At 59.1% G+C, this 23,642-nt stretch overlaps 1 protein-coding gene across 1 annotated transcript in view; it reads left to right on the top strand.

The window, feature by feature from the left end:
• Positions 1-23,642, top strand: part of CELSR1 (cadherin EGF LAG seven-pass G-type receptor 1) — a 145,468-nt gene that overhangs the window by 76,963 nt on the left and 44,863 nt on the right. The window contains exons 4-8 of the mRNA XM_065938721.1: positions 4,218-4,333; positions 4,706-4,794; positions 21,666-21,823; positions 22,841-23,004; positions 23,383-23,508. Of these exons, the coding sequence (XP_065794793.1) occupies positions 4,218-4,333; positions 4,706-4,794; positions 21,666-21,823; positions 22,841-23,004; positions 23,383-23,508 (653 nt within the window). The remainder of the gene's footprint in view (positions 1-4,217; positions 4,334-4,705; positions 4,795-21,665; positions 21,824-22,840; positions 23,005-23,382; positions 23,509-23,642) is intronic.

The following is a 23,642-nucleotide window of genomic DNA, read 5'->3' as shown; positions in this document are numbered from 1 at the left end:
TCCTTGTCGGACACGTCTGCCGGGCCTGCCTGCCACCTGGGGTAAAACCCAGCTTCTGAATATGGCACTTGGTGGCCTCCGTGTGCTGACCCCTGGGGACCCCGATCCTGGCGGGGGCCGCCCTCACCTCCTGATGCTCTGGACCTGGCCAGCCCTGCACGGGTGCTTCCTCAGCCCCTCCCACCTGCCCCCATCCCGGCTCCCGCCGCTTCCTTCAGGAAGCCCCTGTGAGCAGGCCGGGCCACGCCTGCATTCCAGTGCTGGCCGGCCAGCGTTTGGCCATCGCCTGCTTGTCTGCTGCCCTCAGCCTCCGACGCCCCTCCTTGCGGGATCAGGCTGCCGTCCACCCTGCCTGACCCTATGGTCCTGCGGGGGACACGTGGTTAACGTGGGGGCTGGCATCACTGGCGGGTTTTATATGTTGTGGCCCAAATTTGCTCACTGTAGACCCATCCTCCACACGGGGTGGCCGGGTGGGGACCTGCTGCCAGGATTCCTGCCCTGATTTTTTTTTTTTCCCGGTTGTCAGATGGTTCGATTGGGCTCAAGTCTCTGAAGCAGATGCTCGTCCTTTGAAGCTTTTAAATGGCCCTTTGGGCTCCCTGGCTGGGATCGGGTTTCATGCCTGTCCACCCACTGGCCTGAAGCTCCTCACGGGCTTCTTGTCCTGCGTCCTGACACCCAGGGGCCCAGAGGCCAGGAGCAGCTGGCTGGGAGTCCCATGCCGACACGGCGTGAACGCTCACTGCTCCCCGCTTGTAGCCTGCAGACGACAGGCTCACTGGGGGGCCTCCTGGTCTCCCAGAGCAGGGGCTTTTGGCCTGGTGGCCGTGGGAGGGATTGAGTTGCAGAGGGCAAAGCTTCCAGGCATTCTGAATGATCTGGAGTGCCAGCTGGGGGCTCTGCAGAGGGGGGCAGGCCCCCGAGACCCCGGGCCCGCCCACCTTGTCCAGCTCCAGCCCCCCTGGAGATTTCTGGGCTTGGACATCTGCACTGGGTACAGATGGGTCCTCTTGAAGGGCGCTCTGTTTAGAGATGCGGGTCCCTGGTGAGATACCTTCTGGGCTCTGCCAGCTCATCACAGACCTCAGCGTGGACCGCTCAGGGGCCAGCCTGCTTATCCTCATCTGCAGGCATTTCCCCGTTCAGCCCTCTTCCTGAATCTTCCTCGGAGGCCAGCTTTAGTGAGACAGCAAGAGCAGCTCTCATCTGTTCTGGATCCTTTGAGCATCGCCCCCTCTCCCGGGAACTTGGAAGGAGGGTGGGAAACGCGGCTCTGCTCGGCCCCCTGACCTGACTGCAAGGCTGGAGTGGTGTTTGATTCCAAGAGGAGTTGTGAGGTCTGGGCCGTGTGGAGCCCGCTGTTTGGGGGTGATCGCCCACGTTCTGGTGCATGGTTCGCGGCACCACAGCCTGTAAACCAGCGAACCGGGGTCCCTCTCGGCGTGGAGAGGGCGCACGTGAGTTGGCACGTGCTGCTGCCCTCCCACCCTCTCGCAGGGCCCCAGCGCCTGGCCCTGGCCCTGGTCCTGGCCCCGCCTGCTCCCATCCCGGTCCCTCCACTGCCCGTAAGCCCTGGGCTCAGTAGGTCACCGAGTGGGCACAGCCTCCAAAACAAGGGCTCCTCTTTGGCACCCTCGCCAGCTCTGCGTGAAGCGTGGCTGGCTGTTTAGGGCAGCAGGCTCCCGTGGGTGCCCACCCCCAGGTCAGAGGTGCCCTGTGTCTGCTGGCAGAGTCATTGCTCCAGGTGGTTTCGCCGTGTCTGTGGTCATGGCCGCCCCCCGCTGGGCATGACCAGCAGCCCTCTGGAGCGGGCAGTGCAGCCCGTGAGCTGCAGGAGGCTGGCCTGAAAGGTGACCGGAAGTCCCGGTGGGGGCAGCCCACGGCTGCAGAAACTGGCAAAGGAAGTCTGGCGGCTCCGGACTCAGAGCCTGAAGAGCAGGCGTGTTTAACTAGATGTCCCTCCAATGTCGTGTGTGTCCTGTGCTTGGGAAATGTCGTATTTTAGGTGGTCATGTGAGAACAATTTAGGGACAGTTTCCCATGTGCCTGATGGTGGCTAGGGTGCCGAGGTGATGCCAAATCAGGGAACGTTTTGCATCAAAGGCCGAATCGTGAAAAGTCCCCCAGAACGTGGGCAGGGCCGGGAAGGAGCTGGCCCCCTGCCTGCTGAGGGCTGCACCGTGAGAAAGGTGGGCTGGGGCGCCAGCCCGGGGCTTTTGTTTCAGGCAGTTTCTTTGGAAGCGGCTTCTCCTCTTTCTGGTTTCTGTTTGCCCAGGGCCTGGGCTCTGGGCCGGGCACCCCCCACCCGCCTCCTTTGTCCTCTCTGCTCCCCGGCCCCCTCGCCAGGCTGTGGTTTCTGCTTCTGCCCTTTCTCCTTTGGCGCTGTTCAGACCCTGCCTGGGGCCCCGGGGCCCTGCGTTCGCTCTTCCATCCTGGCAGTGCAGGGGGCCCGCCCCCGAGGACCCTCCCGCACTGACCCTCTGCGCCGGCTCCCACCCTGGTCCAAAGGGAGACCCACACCTGTCAGACCTGCAGAAGGGGAGCAGTGCGGCCCGCGGGTCTCAGGAAGCTAACTGCTGTTAGTTCAGCTCCTTTCTCCTTCTGCCTGCTGGCTGCACACTCAGAGCCTGCACTTGGCTCTGCATGGATTTTTAGGGTTGTCATTGCTGCCTCTAAACCGAGGGGCTGCCAGCTGCGGGCGGGAGCTGCCGGTTCTGAGTACCTCAAGCAGGGAGCTGGGGTCAGACGCCCGAGGCTGGCTCCCACAGAACCCGGCCGCACGAAAGCGGGTAAACTGACCTGGAATCAAAGGAAGGACTTTTCCCGCTTAACCTCGGGGGAGAGGGACATCCAGCTGCCTCAGGAAACAGTCTTGCGTTTCCCCCAGGATTTGCGGGTTCTCTGTAACCAGGGGGTCCAGGAGGCGTCGTAGCCACGTGGCGTGTTGGGGACCCTCCGCTCTGATGGTAGCGGCCTCCTTATCGGGTAGGAGATTTCTAAGGCTCTTTGTTTCTTGTTGGAGTTAAGTTGTTTTTTACTCTCGATGCTTCAGCTCTTACGGTTTTCATGTGTCTGTTGGTTCACGGGAGCCCCATCCATGCGTGGATGCAACACACTGGTGTTACGCACTTGCCTGGACCAGATCTTTCTTGTTTGGTCTTGGAAATGCAGCCATCAATGAGAGTCATCATCGTTCCCCTTAAAGGATCACGTGTCCTTTTGTAAAATTTTTTTATTTAAAAAAGTGGGCTGTGGGATCTTTGTTGCCTGACCAGGGATCAGACCCTCGCCCTTGGAGTGGAACCTTGGAGTCTTAACCACTGGACTGCCAGGGAAGTCCCAGGAGCACGCGTTCTCATAAAGGAACAAATAAGCGGGAGAATTTCAGAAATGAAATGAGTGATGTGATAGACTATGGGGGGGGGCACAGTTTAGGTAAAATGAGTTGGGAAAACACAACTGCGGTGACGCCTGGGGGGCCTGCAGAGGCGGGGAGTTCACCCCCGGGGCGGGGGCCAGCAGGTGCGGAGGAGGCCCCTCCGGGGGCAGGGAAGGGGCAGAAGGACGCAGCGTGGCTGCGGCTGGAGCCTGGTGGTCAGACGAGGGGCTCTGGCCTGAGCTGGTCATTGGCACCTGCGTCCTGTGCCCTGGGGGCACACGTGGGTCTGCCGCCCCGAGCAGCAGGCACCCTGCCTGTGTTCCGTGCCCCGACACTCCCCGTTGGTACAGTGCGTCATCCTTCAAGGGCATCATACGAAGGTTGTGGTAACCAAGCTCCCCCCAGAATCTACTTTGCTCCTTCCAGAAAGGAACATCGCTAATTAGATTTTGTGCTATTTGTATGCTAAGCCGTGTCCAACTCTGCAGTCCTGTGGACTTTAGCGCGCCAGGCTCCTCTGTCCATGGGACTCTCCAGGCAAGAATACTGGAGTGGGTTGCCATGCCCTCCTCCAGGGGATCTTCCTGACTCAGGGATCGAACCCGCATCTCCTGTGTCTCTTGCGTTGGCAGGTGGGTTCTTTACCGCTAGCACCACCTGGACTGTCAACTTCTGATGTGAGAGAGGGTCCCAGGGGCCAGAGTCTTTGCTGAGCGCGGCCTGTGCTGTCGCCCACTCTGACTGGGCCTGTCGCCCTGGGCGCCCCACCCCCCGCCGGCCACCTGCAGACCTTGCGCCCTGGGGTCGTTCACTGTGCGATGCGCTCTGCCCCCAGGTTTGCCACCCAGGAGAGGAACGCGCTGCTGCTGTATAATGGCCGCTTCAACGAGAAGCACGACTTCATCGCCCTGGAGATAGTGGACGAGCAGGTGCAGCTCACCTTCTCGGCAGGTGAGGCCTCCCGCGCGGGAGGGGGCCGTCCTCGGGTTGCACCCCAGGCGCTTCGTGGGTTAAAACCACCCCATCCTGCAACAGCGCCTTCTAGCGTGCCGACCCCTGGTTCTCCGTCTGGGAATCCGTCCTGTGGCGTGGGGGGGGGAGTCCCGGAACGCACTGTTCATTGCAGCGTTGTTTATAATGCTGCAGGCACAGCTCAAATGTCGGGAGACGGGATCCTTGCGCCCTCTGTAGGATGAAAATATTGACAAAGCCACTGAAAGCGTTTTCCCGGTTGCCGGGGAGAACGCGGTCCAGACGATCGGAGGGGCTTTTCGCCTTGGTGGTCTGTTCACGCCTCCTCTCTCCGGCCCCCCTGCCCCACAGGCGAGACCACGACCACGGTGGCGCCGCAGGTCCCGGGCGGCGTGAGTGACGGGCGCTGGCACTGGGTGCAGGTGCATTACTACAACAAGGTAGGCCTCCTCCTCCAGGCAGCCCCCCCGGGTGCCCTGCGGCTCTTCGGGCCTAAGACACACAGACGCTGAAGTTCACATAAATATGCCGGCTGGCAGAGTTCTTTAGGAAACCAGCATCTGTGGAGGGTCTGTGTGAAGATACCCAAGCCCCGCAGTGTGTTGGATACTCCCTCAGGGAGCGCTGGGACCCCAGAGATCACCCTGCCCCCGGGGCAGGAGGCAGAAAGAGCTTATTCATTGCGGCTGCCTTGGCCGAGTCATTACTGGGGGCTGAAATCCCAGGCCATTCAAACACAGTCCCAAGGCCTAAACCTACCCGGCCTCCCCGGATGAAACCCGAGAGTCAGAAGGCTCTCCCAGGAAACGCTGTGGAGGTCTGGGCGTTTTTGGGGGGTTTCCTTTCATTTTGCTGTTTCTTGACCCGTATGGAGACTCCTTGGTGGTTTTTGCATCAGAATGCCCGCTTTCCAATTGCAGGGGATTTGGCACGCCTCTCTTTTCCTTCCTGGGGAACTCTAGGACGCCTCCCCCTCGTGGCGTTCAGCCACAGATTTGGGCCTGGCTTGGCTCGCAGACGAGGGGTCCCCGCTCGGTAAGGGATATGCCCGTGGAGAAAGAGCGCTGCCTTTCAGCCTTTGGACACCGTGGGGATCTAACTCTCCACGTCTCCACCGCCCTGAACGTGTAGGCCCCGGCAGTGATCGCCCCGCACGGTGCCCCTGGATTTTGCCCCCAACCTGAGGGCAGGTGTTCCCCTGTCGCCCCGCCCGGGGTAGAGGGTGGCCGGGTTCTGACTCAGGTGTGGAACTCGGCGCCGCGTTTGTGATGAGGGCCGGGGTGCAGGTCTGAAGTGATGCGGGGGCTGGCGTCGCTCTCGGGAACGTGAGGACCGGGTGGGCAGTGTCCACGGCTGCCTGGGACGGCCGCCCCGCACTCCCCGCTCTGTTAGGCCCGGGCCGTGGTCTTGGCGGTGCCTGCGTTACCCGATGCAGGGCCGTGTGTGCGAGCTAAGGAGGTGGGCTGGGGGCCGGCCGGGGGGCCCAGAGGAAGGCAGAGCGCCCCCAAGGAGAGTTTCCTCGCTGCCCCGGCTCGTGTGCGGGAGCCTTCTCCTACGGCTGTGCCCGTGGCCATTTGGGACAGTCATTAGCCAGCGCGAGGCGCCCACCCGCTGCCCACCTGGAACACTCTTGCGTGGCCGCGGTGGGAGATGAGGGGTGTGGGGGGACCCTCAGAGCCGCCTCCTGCTGACCTCCACGGGCTTGAGGATGGACGGATCCTCAGCTTGGGGTTTTCTCTCTGCGGGGTCTTAACCCACCCAGCCTCCTTTCCCCAGCTGCTCCCCGCGGGACTTCCTCACCTGATTCAGCAGCTCCGGAGGAAAGCGGGGGCCCCCTAGGGAGTTCCGCCCCACAACCCGCTCGAGGTTAGATGCTTTCTGCCCCGTCTCTCCGCCCTGGAGGCAGTGTGCTCAGCAACCGTTGGAGCGCGGGGCAGCAGCTCTCAGCTGGCGCAGGTGTCAGGCCCGCCCGAGCCTCCCGGGGGGTCAGGATCCCACGGCACGCGGCCCCGTCCACCGAGCAGGGACGGTCGGCTCTGACCGCAGGGCCTCGATGTGCTCCAGCCAGCGGGGCAGTGGACGGCCCTGACGCCCCAGGTCGTGGCGATGGCTTTCCCACTTCCGGGCGGGACCAGCAAAAAGCCGTGTTGGCGGCAGGGCTCCTGCAAGGCCGACCCCCTCCTGGCCCACGGATAGGGACACGGGGTCAGTGGTTTTCTGGCTCAGACACGCGTGGGCGCTTGTCGGGATGCTGCACACGCCCTCGAGTAGAACGACGGGAAGGTTAGGAGTCACAGCGGCCGCTCGGGCCACTCGGTGCTCCAAGACCACATGGCAAGGACGTGGTGCCCGCAGGCTGGCCTTCCTGCCTCTGAGGGCCAGGGCGCCAGGGATGGGCGGTCCCTGCTTGTCCTCTGGGGGGCTTCCCGCCCAGCAGGGTGCCGAGGAGACCCTCGGGGGCCCCCCGCTCCACGTCAGGGAAGCACCCGCGGGGCCTCCTTCTTCCTGCTTGTGTGGGAAACATCTCTCGGGGCCGGCTGAAGACCGGGCTTGGGGGCTGAGTCGGCCTCGACTGCCCCAGCAGGGTCAGATGCCAGTGGTCCCAGCTGAGCAGAGACGGGGCCTCTGGCTCGGCCCGCACTGCCCTGGTCCCAGGGCGTCCATCGGCCTCCGCCTTTGCCCTGCACATGGCAAGGCCTGCCTGCTCACAGCGCCCCTGCAGGCGACTCCGAGGAATAAACTCCCTCCTGAAGGGTCCCCAGGGAGGAGGAGCCCACGAGGCCTGGATCCGTGCCACCTCCCGCTTCCAATCCCAGGCGGGCCCCTCAGCAGCGCCTGAAGCAGACCCTCGGTGCGGGATTAGGCTTCTCCTCTCGGGCTGCTCAGCTATTTCCTCTCTTGCCCGAGGCTGCCGGGTGGAGGAAACCCAGCGGTTTGCACGTAGACCTTGAGGCCTCCTCTGTGGTTTGCTTCCTCGCACAATGGGAAGTGCTCGGGATTAGGGACGTCTGTCTCGGGAGCTTTGTGTCTCTGGGGGCCAAGGTGCTGGCTTGTCCAGATGCAGAGGCCCACCCCTCCTCCTCCCTGGGGCCCAGGCGGGGTGGCTCAAGCCCGCAAGGAGGGGCTGCGGGGGGGCCTGTGGCTGCAGGGGGGCTGTGTCAGGATGCTACCGGGGGGCAGGAAGGAGGGCAGCCGTGAAGGTGGTCTGTGGGGGGGCGGGTCGCTCTGCTCTGCAAGTGTTCTGTCATCCACGTTGTGTCTGATCCTCAGGGTGGGTCCTGTGTGGGAAACCCCTGGGGCCCCATGGGGCCTCTTCCCAAGTCCACAGTTGCCCTGGAGCCTGTCTGGGCTATTTTACCAGTCACCCCAGCCCCTGCCCCCAGAAACAGGCGGAAACCTCCCCAGCATGGCTCCAGGAGGGCTTATGACCAAAGGCGACAGGGTGTGGGGCTTCCATCCAGGTGGGCAACGCAGGACCCAGGGCTGTGTCAGCCTTGAGGCCAAGAGGGACTGGGAGAGGGCAGAGTGGAACCCGGACAGGAGGGGTCCTGGGGAGAAGCCCCCTGTGCAGAGAAGTAACCTCCTGGCAACGCCCCGCACCCTCAATCTCCTGTTAGGCCTCGCACTGGCCTAAAGCAGTCGAAGCAGAGGACGTGACCCCTTCATAAGGTCCACGTGGGTTGGTCCCCCAGGCAGAAAAGTGAAAGAAAGTGAAGGCGAAAGTCGCTCTGTCGTGTCCAACTCTTTGCGACCCCGTGGACTATACAGTCCATGGAATTCTCCAGGCCAGAATACGGGCGTCGGGAGCCTTTCCCTTCTCCAGGGGATCTTCCCAACCCGTGGATAGAACCCAGGTCTCCCACTGGGTTGGAAGAATCTTACCAGCTGAGCCAGAAGGGAAGTCTCCCAGGCAGGGAGTCCAGCAAAGTCAGTTCACTTTCTCTTTCTGCGTGGGGTGGCATCTTAAGCGAGAAGGGCCAGGGGCAAGATTCACTTTCAGTGGAGCTCGGGTGCCTGCTGGAGCCGGGTGTTTTCCTGGGAAGGTATTTTAAAGGCAGACACTTTGCACAAGCTTGTTGAACTCCGTCAGACGCAGGTGGAACCTGGGGCCCCTCTGCCCACACCGCCCATGGAGGTTTGGGGAGGCTCTGGAGGGTTTGTGGTCTGGTGAAGACCTGCCTGCCGGTGCAGGAGATACAATAGACACAGCTTTGAGTCCTGGGTTGGGAAGATCCCCTGGAGGAGCAGATGGCAACCCACTCCAGTGTCCTTGCCTGGGAATTCCCATGGACAGAGGAGCCTGATGGACTGCAGTCCACGGGGTCGCAGAAGAGTCGGACACGCCTGAGCACCCACTCACACACGCCCATGTGGTCATCACCTGGTCGCAGATGCCTCTTCCTCCGAGGCTGTTGTGCACAATCGGTAAACGCTTCTGGAGGGGTTACTTGGAGGCCCTCGCCCTATCCAATCAGGCTTCTGGGGTGCAGACACGTCCGCCAGGAGGTGACTGACGGGATCCTGGGCGGGGCCTCGGCAGGGGTGGCCTCTGGTTCCAGTGATTCCGAGAGGGCAGCAGGGTTGTCTCCGGTCGGTGCTGGAAGCATCTCCGTGCGGTGAGAGCCCTGGCCGCACGGCTTTTCTCAGTGCCTGCATCCCGGGCTTCCCACCAAGCAGAGCGTCCGGTGTTTAGGGTTCCGGTGGCCCAGCGGGAGGGGCCGCTGGCACGGGGCTCACCGGGGCCGGCTAACCGGGGCCGGCTCACCCCGGCGCACTCATCCCCGGCTCGTCCGCGTCCTTCATGACCTCTCGGGTCTGTGCTGCACACCGCGTTCCGGGGGGTCTGATTGCCTGATTGTGGGCATTGGAGAAGACTCTTGAGAGTCCCTTGGACTACAAGGAGATCCAACCAGTCCATCCTAAAGGAGATCAGTCCTGAATGTTCATTGGAAGGACTGATGCTGAAGCTGAAACTCCAATACTTTGGCCACTTGATGCGAAGAGCTGACTCTTAGAAAAGACCCTGATGCTGGGAAAGATTGAAGGCAGGAGGAGAAGGGGACGACAGAGGATGAGATGGTTGGACGGCATCACCAACTCAATGGACATGAGTTTGAGTGAACTCTGGGAGTTGGTGATGGACAGGGAGGCTTTGTGTACTGCAGTCCATGGGGTCGCAAAGGGCTGGACACGACTGAGCAACTGAATTGAACTGAACTGAACTGATCCACCCCCAGGATCGGGGGGCTACTTCTGCTTTGGCAGATATTCCAGAAGACTCAAGGGCTTCCACCCAGAACCTTGTTTTAGGCTGGTCTTCATGGAGGTCCTCCTGGGGTCCTGCAGACCTGCTCTGGGGCCCTGCAGACCTGCTCTGGGGCCACACCCTGGGTGGGGCTGCCCAGCCTCCCAGGCCTCCCTTCATGCCTTTGTTCACTTGCTAGTACATGGAGCAGTTATTGAGTGCCTGTTGTGTGCCGGGCATTGTTCTGGGTAGAGGAACACATAAAAAGACAAAGAGATGAGACTATCGTGTAGGTGTGCGTGTTCCAGCAGGTGTGGGGGGTGGGAAAGGGAGAGATGGTGAGCAGAGGGAGAGAGCTCGAGGGAGGGAGAAGGCCCGCTTTTCCTGCAGAACTCAGCATCCTTTCCGTAAAGGCAGGTATTTAGAAACCAGGATCCAGGTGCGGGATGCACTCATTGCTCCCAGGGTGTCTCACTCCCCGTCTCTCCTCCTGGGGCCAGGAGGACCTGTATATATGTTTGCACACGTGTGTGTGTGTGTTCATATACACTCATACTGAAATTCATGTTTCTTTCTGTCTCTACTTATTGAAAACTTTGAATTCCGTTCCAACACTACAGAATCATTCTAGTTTTTTTCCCCTTCCATGTTTGTCTTTTCTTGCTCAGTGAGAAAGCCTGTTCCCATTGCCCTCAGGATAGCTCTTCACTGACTCAATCCACCATCGTTTAAATGGCCTCCAACCCCGCCAGGCCGCCGGCTCCTCGCTCGCCCTCGCCCCCAGCAGGCCCCTCCCCTGCCGCCCTCCTCGTTCAGCACCAGCCTCTCTAGGCCCCGAGTCTACCCACTGACTCCAGCCGGTGCTGGGAACAAGGGACCTTCACAGAGATTTGACTCAAGTGTTCAATTATTCGGAAAAGGGAGGAAGGAAAAAAAATGAAGGAAGTTTGTTTAAATTTTTTTTTAATTTAAAGGGAATGAAAATACAAAATGCCAAAATATGTGGGATGCTGAGAGGGAAATTCACAGCATTTTACACTTATTTTAGAAAAGGGCTGTGCTTGGTCACTGAGTCACGTCCAACTCTGCGACCCGGTGGACTGCAGCCTACCAGGCTCCTCTGCCCTTGGGGATTCTCCAGGCAAGAATACCCAGGCTACATCTCAAATCGATAATCTAAGTTCCCACTTCAGTTCAGTTCGGTCGCTCAGTCATGTCCAACTCTCTGTGACCCCATGAACTGCATCACACCAGGTTTCCCTGTCCATCACCAACACCCAGAAGGTTCCCACTTCAAGAACCTCCAAAAAGAAGAACAAAATAAACCCAAAGCAAGTAGATGGAAGGAGCGAATGGAGACAAGACCAGAAACCAGAGATTTTTAAAATAGGAAACCAATAGAATCAATGGAATAAAGAACATTGGGAAAACCAGAATGTCATCAAACTTCTAGCAAGAAAAAAAAGAGAGAGAAGATAGATTAGTAGTATCAGGAATAAATTCTCAATTCCTTGAAACACACACACTGCCCTAACTCAACCAATACGAAATAACTAGTTCAAACAACTACGTTACTATTAAGGAAATTGTACTTTAAAAACTCCCCAAAATGAAATCTCCAGGTTCCAGTGGTTTCACCTGAGAGTTCTATCAAATGTTTCAGGAATTACACCGATTCTGTACAGTGTGTTTCAGAAAATAGAAGGGGAGGGAACATTTCCCAGTCCGTTTAGTGAAGTTAATACCAAAATCAGATGAAGACAGTCCGAAAAAAAGCTATAGACCAATGACTCTCGTGCCTGTAGATACAACTCACGTGCGCAAAGCTTCACGGCAGCTTTTTTCCCTAACATTCCCAAACCGAACAGTTAAGCAGACTGTGTACGTCCACACACCACGGAACTCGGAACACCGCTCAGTAACAAGACAGGAGGGAGTTCTGATACGTGTAAGAGAAAAGGACGCGGACCAGGGAGAGCCAGTCTCATGAGTTTGTGCCAGCAGAGGTCCGTCTAGTCAGAGCTGTGGCTTTTCCAGCGGTCATGCATGGATGTGAGCTGCAAAGAAAGCTGAGCGCCGAGAATTGATGCTTTTGAACTGCGGTGTTGGAGAAGACTCTTGAGAGTCCCTTGGACTGCAAGGAGATCCAACCAGTCCATCCTAAAGGAGATCAGTCCTGAGTGTTCATTGGAAGCTGCAACTCCAATACTTTGGCCACCTGATGTGAAGAGCTGACTTATTTGAAAAGACCCTGATGCTGGGAAAGATTGAAAGTGGCAGGAGAAGGGGATGACAGAGGATGAGATGGTTGGATGACTTCACTGACCCAATGAGTTTGAGTAAACTCCGGGAGTCGGTGATGGACAGGGAGGCCTGGTGTGCTGCAGTCCATGGGGTCGCAAAGAGTCGGACATGACTGAGCGACTGAACTGAACTGAGCTTGCGTACTACGTGGCTCCATCTGTATACCACTCCTGAAAGAGGGCGTGATGGGCCTGGAGCACGGATGAGTGGCTGCCTGGGCTGGGGGCAGTGGGAGGGAAATGGGTGGGGGCCCCATGCTGATGAAAACGCTCTGTGTCCTGACAGTATCAGCGTCCACATCTGGGCTGTGATGTTTACAGTTGGTGGAAACTGGCTAAAGGGCGCCTCAGATCTCGCTTATTTTTTAGAATTGCGTGTGCATCTAAAATTAGCTCAAGAACTTAATTAAAAGAACTCTGAAAGATGGGCAAATATGTGCTGGCATACACAAATTTTTTTTCTGAAGGGCACCCTCCTCCCCCCCAAAGCAAATCCATCAACAGCACAGATCAGATAGCTGTGCTGGGTCCTAAGCCATCCCACACATGGTATCTTGAAACATCAGCTGTTTATTATTCCTGTGATTTGGTGACGGGAGGCATTGTTGCAACTCTTTCTTCAGAAAGTCCACCGCATGTGGATGCCTTTGGGGATACTGATAATGAGAAAGGAGGAGGCCTTCGTGTTCACTTTATAACTTCCTGTGACATTTTATGTGTTTCATGTTTTCTTTTATTAAAGAATACAGTAGGAGTCATCTGGGTGATGGGCTCGTGAACCATTTTTGTTTTCTTTTCTAAAAAATTTTCCATTTAGACAATCATTTGATTCAAAGCAGGTACAAGATAAGGAAGCTAAACGTTTTTCAAGTGTAGGTAGGCGTTTGCCGAGTACATCAACCCTTTGTGATGTAGAGGGCCTGGTGGGCTGGTCACTGTCCCCCGTCTGCATGGGCTCTTCTTAGCCTTGCTCCTCCCGCTCACGGAGGTGGTAGCCTGGGAGCCTTGCAGACGCGTCAGTGGGACGCACTGCACACGCTCAGTTCCTACCGGGCAGGCTCACCCATTCCAGCCTGAGTCCGCGGTCTGGGGTGTGAATCGTTTTGTTTCTCTCTGGCGGGGTTTCCTGCTTTCCTCCGTCAGCTTCTGGGGACAGGAATGGTCCCTGTTTGTGTCTGGACCCGTGGGTAGCCGATCAACGTCTGACATCGATGTTCCTGTGACCGCAGTGGGAACCCAGTCCCCAAGCGGGCGGGGCGCCCACCTGCTTCCTTTCCACACACACCCCGTCAGAGGGCAGAGTCACCTGCTGTGGAAACACAATCACTCAGCCCCACCCGGGGCCCCCGATCCCCGCCTGTCGTGGAAAGTTGCCCACAGCCCGGAGCTCAAGGCGGCTCCGCCGGCCGCCCTGTCCCACCCAGCGTGCCCAGCTCAGCCCCCCGTCACTGCCCCCCAGCGCTCTGCAATGAAACGCTGCCCGCCCCGAGCCCCCTGCCCTCCCAGGCCGCCCCCCTTTCTTCACCCCTGCCTCCCCAGGACCAGCCTGTCCCTGCCGAGGTCCTCACGTCCAGCCTGGGGGGAGGACACGGAGGGTCGGGGTCGGGGCTGGACGGAGCTCACCGCCAGTGCCCTCCTGCTCTGCCCTCCTCCTCCCCCCCCTTCCCAGCCCTTTCAGGCCTCACCCCTGCCTTCTCCCCACCAACCCAGCCCTGTTCCCACCACTGCATGGCATCTTAGGGGCTTGCGCACCTGAGGTGGGGGTGAGGAGGCTGATCAGGAAGAGGGTGGAGGCAACTGGGAGGCGCTGGGGGCCTGTAGGGAGAAGCTGAGGATCCTGGGGTCTGTTTGTGGCCATGCACGCTCTGGGGACAGAGACGATCCCATTGGGGTTCCAGCAGGAGAAGGAAGCAGCTTTGCAAGACAGTGTGTGTGTGTGTGTGTGGGGGGGTGTGTGTGTACGCGTGAGCGTGAGTGTGGATGCTTCTTGAAAGCCTGTCTCTCTTTGCCCGAGAAGGTTTTCCAGAAAGATGACCCGTAGCCTGCAAACCCTGACAGCCCAGAGACGTGTCACTGCTGAGGCCGCCTTCCTTTCTCTCCTGGACCCTACGAAGGGCCCCTCCCTCGGCTCTGGTCCAGCTGGGAGCAGCCGACGTCAGAGTCATAGAGCCCAGGGGTGCAGGGCGTGCGCGTCTCGCGGGGCGCTTGAGGGATCTCCACTTTGTGTCAAGCAGCTTCTGGTCCACAGAACCCCTAAAAGAAGGAACGTGTTCCCCCAACTTTCCAAGAAGGCGCTATGTAAATGGAAAGAACCCCAACCTTAAGCCCTCCATCTGTCATTGGAGAAGAGACCCCCTTGGAGCAAAGCTGCGTGAACTCCCGGGTTCCTAGAAAACTTGAGGAGCCTGCCGGCCTGGCAGATACAGACAAGGGACCCGGCCCGGCGGGGTCAGCAGCTCAGACACTCCTGGCCCCTGCTCACCGGCCCCCGAGCTTGTGTGGTGAAGGGCCGCACCTGGTGAAGGGCTGGCGTCCCCACGGAGCTCGCTGGGGCCGGTAGGAGACACTTCTTTGCACACAGTGCCGAGCACACGGGCCACGCTTGGTGGACCTCTGCCTCCAGCCCTGGGCTCTCCCACGTCTGAGCAACCATCACAAAAGCACTTCCTTTGACCTGTGGCCGCAGTCCTCAGGAGTCAGGTCACCGCGTTGCCTGAGAAACGGACGGCTCTGCTGTGGTCCGTGTTCAGGTGACCAGTTGGTTGGTTCTGATTCTTGTAAAAAATCTTTTCTTTTTAATGCTCCCCAAATAAAAAGGGTCCATTCTCACAGCCCAGTATTCTGCTGGACAGCTGGACACGTGAGGGACTCAGAGCTGAGCGATGCTCTGCGCCCGGGAGAAGGACTGTAGGCTGCTGTGAAGATGCGCTGAGTCCAGGCTGCTAACTGCTCCTAGTTTTTTTCGTTTTGGGTGTGTGGTTGCCACTTGGAGGATCTTACTTTCCCAACCAGAAACTGAACCCGGGGCCATGGCAGTTAAACTCCCAAGTCCTAACCACTGGACTGCTAGGGAACTCTTGTTTTTTCTTTAAAGGTGTTAAAAAAAGAAGCTATATATTTTTAATGCAGGAAAATAGGGCAGCGAAAATACAGGGAGAACAGCCATTTGTGTGTTTTTTGGCTTTCTTCCCGCCTTTCTTAGCAACAGCACGGCAGCAGCAAACTTCCTGGAACGTTCCCTTCACAAACGTCCCTGTGCATTTAATCCCACCCAGGAGGCCCCGTTTTCACCTCGGTTTTACGGCTGAACCTGACTCAGGGGTCTGGGGTGGAGGGTGGGAGCCAGGGGACTTTGCTAAGTGGGGTCAGGATGTGACCGCTTGGCCTTTTGGAGGTGATGCTCATCAGAGGCTGTGGACACTGCTGTCCCCTGGCCCCTGCCAGCCTTGGGCCCTGACTGCGTTGCTGTGACAGCCAGCCCAGTACCCGGGACTCGGCCCGGGGCCCAGGTCCACTCTTCCGAACGACGCTGGACTTAGCCTCCCTCCAGGAGATGCTGCCCAACTGGGCACTGCGTCCCCTGCCCCAGGTCCCCAGCAGGCAAAGAGTCAGGAGCAGGTGCCCCTTTCTGCCAGCTGTGTGCCCTGCCGGACGGCCCCGTCCAGCTTCAATGCAGCGGTGAGCTGCCCACGCCCTGGGGGACGCTGTGTCCATCCTAGGCTGTGGGTGTCCCATGTCTCAGAGGAACAGGGTCAAGAAGGCTTGGGCTTAGGTCTTAATGTTAAATTCAAGAAGTAAATATGTTTACTGCTTCATCTGGTGGAACTCTGAGCTCCTCCTGACAATTTCATTGAAGAAGGTTGTTGTTTAGTCACTAAGTCGTGTCTGACTCTTGCGACCCCGTGGACTGTAGCCCACCAGGCTTCACTGCCCGTGGGGTTTCCCAGACAAGAATACTGGAGTGGGTTGCCATTTCCTTCTCCGTTGAAGAAGGTGGGATGACCTTGTTTCTACATTTTATTGAAGCATAGTTGATTTACAATGTTGGGTTTAATTTCTGCTGCACAGAAAAGGGATTCATAGACACTCTTTTCCACCGTGGTTTTACCCCGGAACATTGAACATAGTTCCCTGTGGTGCACCACAGATGTTGTACGTCTACTCTGTACTTGACAGTTTGCATCCACTAACTTGCCCACCTTCCTTCTCTGCTCCTGCCTGGGTGGCATTGGGGCGAATCCCTTCCCATAAGAGATGTGGACCTAGCTCTCCATCACGGACCCCAGGGCCCCTGTGTGGAGGCCTGGTCAGTGCTCGGGGTCTGGGAGGGGCCGCAGCCTGCCTAGGGAGCAGGAGGGCATTCCCACCTGTGTGTTACAGGCGGGGAAGCTGAGCGTCAGGGTCGCTACCAGAACACCCAGCGACTGTCTGCACGTGGGGCGCTCCCCCCCAGACCCAACCTGGGCCCCCGGGGACGCAGCACCTTGATCTGCTGCTGGAGTTCCAGCCAAGTCCTGTTGGGTATTTGATTTGGATCCTGGGAGTGTGTGTGCCTAGATGTTTTCGCCTCTCGTCCACCACTTAGCATCAGAGAAAAGCACCACGCCTGCTTCGGAGCGGGCATGCCTCACCTGTGTACCTGGGCCAGGGGTTCGCCACGTTTCTAGATGTGCCCCCCGTCCGGCGGGCTTCGTTCAGCTGGCCCAGTCGTCGGGTCTGAGCCTCACACGTACACGCTCCCGGCTGCATTTTGACCCTTTGTGACATTCCTCAGGCCCAGCCGTCTGTGAATTCTTTGATATGAACGTCGGTTAATCATTTCTGACACAGAGCGTGAATCTATTTCGTTCCCAAGACTTGCCCCTCCTGGTATCTGGTTTCGAACCCCCCCCCCCCCACGCCTCCTTCCCTTGCATCCAGCATTTGAAATTGAACCCCCGTCCGCCTCCCCGATGAGGAATTGTCTGCAGCAGGTTAAAAGGCTGCAGAAATATGAGCACTTGGTGAGGACCAAGCCCTATTGTGTCAGGTCCCCACGGGCCGCTCCGGGACCCCTGAATGGAAAAGCCCAGGGAGGGGGTGCCGCCCGGGGAGAAGGAATAGCTGAAGGGAAATGAAAAGAGGCAGAGCCCAAGTGATGACTTCGGGCGGGGGCACCGGGAGCCAGGAACCCGGATCCACGCAGATTTGCAAAGCCGGTTGTTTTGGTCCCCCAACGCACACAGCGTCCTTCAGATCTCTTCTCGGGTGGGCACGGTGGGTCTGTCCTCGGTGGCCCCGATCCCACCTGCCCATGGTGGGTTCTGCTCAGGGCAGCCTGGGCACTCAGCGTGGTGTGGCCCACCCCTCCTGCAGACCCTGCCCGCTGGCTTGTGCCTCCAGGTCTCGGATCTCATGCCGGCTTCCCTCGGCCCCTGGGTGTCCACGCCAGGCCGCTGTGGGGCGGGGCTGGGGGTGAGAAGGGTCAGGGATGCCCCGGCCGGGATAGCTGCCGCCTGGGGCCAGGCCCCAGGAGGGAAGGTCAGGGACTCGGGCCTTCAGCTGTCCTGTGCCCGGATCCCCCCACATGAGAAGTGAGATGACTCATGTACTGCCACGTGGCCCCTTTATTCCCGGCCGTCCTTTTCTCTCGCACAGACTTTAAAAGCTCATCGTAAGGATACGAAGGGGCAGCTGCCTTCGCCTCGCCGTCTTTGCTCCTGCCCTCCGCACCTGCAGAGCCTGCCGTGCTCCTACCCCCCAGCCCCTGATCTCGCCCTGGACGCTCGCGTGAACCGCTCACGTCACATCCCTCCTGCCAGCGCGCGGGTGGCTGTGTGCACCTGAGCCAGGCGCCGTGGCCACCTCTCGATCGTCCTGATTCCTCTCCCACCTGCCAGCTATCCACCCACGCTAGGTCTTCCCTCGACCAAGACGGATCAGACACCCTTGCTGGGGTCTTTGTTACCCCGACCCCCGAGTCAGGCTGACTGCGTCAGCACACACACTTCCCAAGCCTGATGGAGAACGTTCTCTGCTATTGCTGCTTGTAATTGCTTGTGAGTCTCACTAGGAAGGCTTTGGGATGCAGTTTATCCTCATTTGACAGATTTAAAAAAATGGGGAAGGTGAATGCTGGGTGTCCATCCAATTTTTTTTTTCTAATTGGGTGAAATTTACATAGAATTAGCCATTTAAAGTGGCATTTAGTACATTCGTGATGTTGTGCAGCCACCACCTTTATCTGGATCTGAGATATTTTCATCGCCCTGAAAGAAAACTCTGTGCTCTGTAGCAGCCCCTCCCAATCCACCACCACGCCAGCCCCCTGAAGTCACTCCTCTCCTTTCTGCGTATCTGCCTGGCACGGAAGGCTTCTGTGCCCGGCTCCTCTCACTTGCCGTAACGTCTTGGAGGTTCACCCACGTTGTTGCATTTGACAGTATTTCATTCCTTTTTGGTGGCTGAATAATAGTCCGTTGAATGGATATACCACATTCTGTGTATCCATTCATTTGTTGAGGAACTTTGGGGGTGGTTTTGCCTTTTAGCTGTTGTGAATAGGGCTACTGAGACCTTTTGTGAACAGGTTTTTGTCTGAGTCCCTGCGTCCGGTTCTCTGGGGTCTGTTCCAGCAGCGGTTTCCTGGGTCACGAGGAGCTTACGCTCAGTTCTCAGTCGTGTCCGGCTCTGCAAACCCACAGACTGTAGCCCACGAGGCTCCTCTGTCCATGGGATTCTCCAGGCAAGAATACTGGAGTGGGTTGCCATGTCCTCCTCCAGGGAATCTTCCCAACTCAGGGATCAAACTCGCATCTCCTGCATCTCTTGCACTGCAGGTGGGTTCTTGACCACTAAGCCTCCGGGGAAGCCCTGGGTCTCGTGGTAGCTGTGTTGAGCTCTTTGAGGACCCTCGTCCTTGTGTTCTGAGTCGCTGCAGCTTTGGTTCCTGTTACCCACAGCCTTCCCCCAGCTCCCTTCTTGTTCTCCTGGGGATCCTGACCACGCGTGGACAGTTGGCCTGGGTGTGAGGCTGGCCGGCCCGGCGTTCTGCTGGTTCTGGAGCAGCACGCCGCACTGCGGAGTCGGATGCTGGCCCTGGGATGTCGTGGCTCCTCCCCGAAACCTCCCTCTGCGTCTCTCCTGCTGGTACTCATGGTTCTTACTCTGAGGGTGCTCGGTTCTGTGGGCCAAAGCGCCGTCTCTTTTGGCCCAGTGGCGGGTGGATCTGGAAGCAGGAATCAAGAAGCAGATGCCGATCCGCGTTTGTTTCCCCCATTGCTGCTTTAATGAAGTAACGCCAGACTCCGAAATCTGTCTGACCAGTGAACTCTGTCTCAGGTCCATAAGTGCTGCTCTACATACAAATACTGAGTTTTTGGTTTTTCCTGTTTTTCCGTTTTCCTCATCATTTCTGTTTGAAGCCAGTGGCTCTGAGCTGTTGATCATCAGCAGCAGTTTACAACAACTGCAGTTGTGTAAACAATTGCTTCGTTTCATTAGCGCCTCCCAAGTATAAATGCTGTTTACATCCTTCCTCTGGAAGGCTCACACCCATCCCCAAAAATGTAAATTGCAAGTTGTAAAGATAATACGAGGCTTGCACATCTGGAGGACGGTTCTTTCCCCGGGATCGCACCTAATACTTAAGCATCTCGTAATAGGCACTTGGACGTGTTCTCTAAAGGGGGCTGCTATTACAGAGCGAGAAAACAGGTTATTTTTTATACTTATCTAACTGTTGCTTAACCAAAGGTTAAATCTTTAAGGGAATAGCTTAGCCGGCCTTGTGATCTCATCAACTGACGCAACAGAAAATGGAGAGAATTATGCGTGAGCTGGGATATCAAGGCGCAGGGTTTGCCTTCTCCTGGATTTACCCGAGAAGTGTTTGAGGGAGACTCCAGCGTCTTATGTTGATGTCGCTCTGGGAGGCCCTGTAGTGCAGAGAGGATGGGTATCCTAACATTAAATCTTCGTCTTGTAGACAGAGAAACTAAAGTGTAGTGATGGCCTTGTCCGAGTCAGATGGCTGGCCAAGGAGGAGGCAGAAGGCTCGGCTGGGGTTGCCATGTACAGCGATGTAGGCTGTGCACTGCACAAGTCCAGAGGGTAATGCCAGGGTGAATGAGGCCTCCTGGAGTCACACAACTTGGCTGCCTGGCTGAGCCCCTGTTACCAAAAGCTCCACGTCCTGCCCTTTGGCCCAGCATCCTCAACAAAATGGATACTTTGTTCCCATTAAAAAACTGAAGGTTTGGAAAGAAGAAAACCTAAGGTTTGGAATGAACTGTGTAGTTATTTCCCCGTTAAACGACGTCGAGGATGATTTAAATTCTCTATGTTTTTACAACTCCCCATTTCCAATATTATCATAAAGAAGCATTGAATTGCATCACTATAAACTCGACTGGACCCCAGAGCTATCACGTGGAGGTCCTGAGCCCTTGCTCTTGGGGTTGATGGATGGTCCCCACTGGGACTGGGAGCAAATGTTCCCTTTGGGCGAGGAAGGAGCCCCCGCGTGTTGCGTGCGGATGGTGAAGCGTGGTGGCCCTCTGGGTTAGGCAACATGCCCCCTCACAGGAGGCAGGGCTTGTCAAGGTTGTGCAGATGGGGAAGGGGGCTCAGGTGCCTGGCGCCGCCCGAGTCTGCCCTCTGCATTTCCGGAACAGTGCCCCGGCCTATATGTTGTGGCTGGTGTGAACAGGCGCTGCGTCTCCCGCTAAAAGGAGCCTGATGGCTGTCCTGCGAGTGTGCTGGGTGTCTTCAGGGCCAGCCGGCTGGGGGACTGGTGATGAATGCCCAGGATGAGCGGGCTGCCCAGAGAGAGGGCGTCAGTCCTTGGATGTGAACTCCAGCCTCCCTAGTTGGGGAACCCACTTCTTCCAGAAGTGAGCAGGCTGCCCCCTGCGTCATGGTCCCAGGGGATTCTCCTGACCAGCCCTGGGCAGGGAGACCGAGTGTGTGAGTTTCGGGGACGCTGGGGAAGGCGGGGAGCTGAGGAGGACGCTGACTGCTGGTCTGGGGCATGGAGGGTGGCTGACCTCGGGCCAGCAAAAGGGGCTGGAGGGTCATCCCTGGGCCAGGAAGGGCGTGAGCCCTCGAGGGGTGACTGTGAGCTCCTGGAGTTGCCATCTTTCTGGCCCAGATGGGGGGTACCCCGCCGGGTGGGGGAGCGCTGACTGTGCAGCCTGCACCCCAGGAACCAGGTCAGGAGGTGCGTGGACACAGTCCAGCCAAAGCTTGGACTCACGCGGATATTCACAAGGAGGGGTCCCGGGGCTTTGGTGTTGGGAGTGAAACACAGACTGGGGGGCTGACAGCAGACAGGTCGAGACGGGCGTCTGGGATCAGCTGTGTGCAGGGCCTCCCGAGGGCTCCAGGGCACGGTCATTTTCGTCTTCGTCAGGGTCTGGGGTGCTGGCGCCCTCGGCTGTGGCAGCGTCACCCGCGTCTGCCTCTGTCATCACGACGTCTCCCTGGGTGACTCTGTGTGTGTGCCTTCCTCGTAAGGACGCCGGTCACCTGGATGAGGGTGCTGCAGCATGCCCTCAGCCCAACCGATTACATCTGCCAGATGCCAGCCTCCAAACAAGGCCACATTCTGGGGTTCTGAGAGGGACATAAGTTTGGGGGGCTCCCCGTTCACCCAGTACAGCTGGTTTGGAGGCTGATTTAAAACTAGGCTGGTGGGGTGCGGGGAGGGGCGTGTGTGCCGGGGCTGGGGATCCAGCTGGGGGCGTTGGCGGGAGGTCACACTGACGGCTTTCTCGTCCCCCAGCCCAACATCGGCCGCCTGGGCCTGCCCCACGGGCCGTCCGGAGAGAAGGTGGCCGTGGTGACCGTGGACGACTGCGACACGGCCGTGGCCGTGCGCTTCGGCAGCTTCGTCGGGAACTACAGCTGTGCTGCCCAGGGCACTCAGAGCGGCTCCAAGAAGTGAGTGTCCCGGGAGCGGGCCTGCAGCGCGCCCCGTCCACGACCGCTGCCCCGAGGGGTCGCCCAGGACGGGACACCGCGCGGGGCACTCTGGGCCTGGGGTCCTGGCAGTCCCAATCTGGGGTGCAGTCGCGTTTCCTCCCTCATCCCTCGATATGTCAAAGCCCCCCAGAACAAGTCCCCTTAGACTTATCTGCCAGAGCGGTGGCCCGGCCATGCCCAGGGTTGTGACGGCCGGCGTGCTGAGCCCAGAAGCCGCCGGCCAGCCCTGTCTCCACGGGAGCCCTGGCTTTTTTCCAGAAAGTGCTGGTCCCTGCGATCGAGGGCTGGGTCAGTGAACCCTCTGTTAGATCCAAGTGTCTGTGTCACCACTGGATGCCGGGGTCCCCGGGGCCCATCCTAACCCCGGGCAGAGACATGCTGAGGTGGACGTTTCCAATCGCAGGGCAAGAAGGGTCCGTGCTGGACTCAACTCGGACTGCTTGGGTGGGATGTTCACTAAGCTGTTTGAATCCCACGGTTAGTTGAGCCTGGCCTGCTGGGGCTTCCGACATGGAACACGCCTGTTTCCTTGGCTCCCCGCCCCCGGCTCAGTGATGGGACGGGTGTGCGCCTGCAGAGCCAGCGTTCGAGTTTTCTGTGACCTCCGCTCAAGGTCGTTGGGGACCAGAGCAGGGTGGCAGTGCTGTTCGGCTCTGCACGTCCTGTTGTGGTGTGGATGTGCCAGGCCAGCGGGCAGGACTCGGGGCCGTCACCCGAAACCTCCAGTTTGTCAGGATCTGATGCGAGGCGGGAAACTGAGGCATGGAGAGGCTAAGAGCCGGGGTGGCCCCGGAAGCAGGATCTGCCGCGTGTGTTCGGGCCTCTCGGCCACCTGCCTCCTTGGCCTGCCCACCTGTTGGATTTACTGCTGCTCAGGGTGACGCGCAAGCCCCGCGGCTGAGGCCGCGGTGACTATGGCAACGCCAGGGCCCCCTCGGAACCCCGCCGTCTCAGCGGCTGACCTTGCCTCCGCAGGTCCCTGGACCTGACCGGGCCGCTGCTCCTGGGGGGCGTCCCCAACCTGCCCGAAGACTTCCCGGTGCGGAACCGGCAGTTCGTGGGCTGCATGCGGAACTTGTCCATCGACGGCCGGCACGTGGACATGGCCAGCTTCATCGCCAACAACGGCACCAGGGCAGGTGCGGCGGGGGCGCCGTGGGGCCGCGGCAGCCAGGCGGGGAGGGCCACCTCCACCTCCCAGGGGGCCGAGCCCGTGGGCCTAGCCGCCCTGGGGCCTGGCGTGGCTGTGGAGGGCCGGCCGCCGACCCGGACGCACAATCCCCGGTCTCCAGGTGGCCCGGCCGGCTGGCGGGCTGGGCCTGTGGCCCCAGACCTCCAGACATGGGCGTTCCACGCCATCTCAGGCCCCCAGACGGGCCCGGGTCCGCCCGCCGCCCCTCCAGCTGCGTCCATGGCTGCACCTCCCTAATGTTGGGCCGGTGCTGGGAGGCACAGAGACCCCCCCCCCACCCCCTCCGTCTCTCGCTCCGAGCCCACGGCCTGCACTCTGCCTCCAGGCTGCGCTGCTCAGCGGAACTTCTGCGATGGGACCTGGTGTCAGAACGGGGGCACGTGTGTCAGCGGCTGGAACACGTACCTGTGCGAGTGCCCGCTCCGCTTCGGCGGCAAGAACTGCGAGCAAGGTGAGCGCTGGCGGGTGGATGCCCGGCGCCCCAGCCTCCCCGTGACGCGTGTGTCCCCAGGCCTGGGGCCTGGTGGGGAGCTGGGGGGCGGGGCAGGCCCAGGGCTTGGGCTGAGGGCACCATGGTGCGAGATG

This window comes from Muntiacus reevesi, chromosome 1 (assembly GCF_963930625.1).
Source record: "Muntiacus reevesi chromosome 1, mMunRee1.1, whole genome shotgun sequence".
In the NCBI taxonomy this organism is placed as follows: Eukaryota; Metazoa; Chordata; class Mammalia; order Artiodactyla; family Cervidae; genus Muntiacus; species Muntiacus reevesi.
Note: the sequence above shows the minus strand (reverse complement) of the source record. Positions and strands in the feature narration are given on the sequence as shown.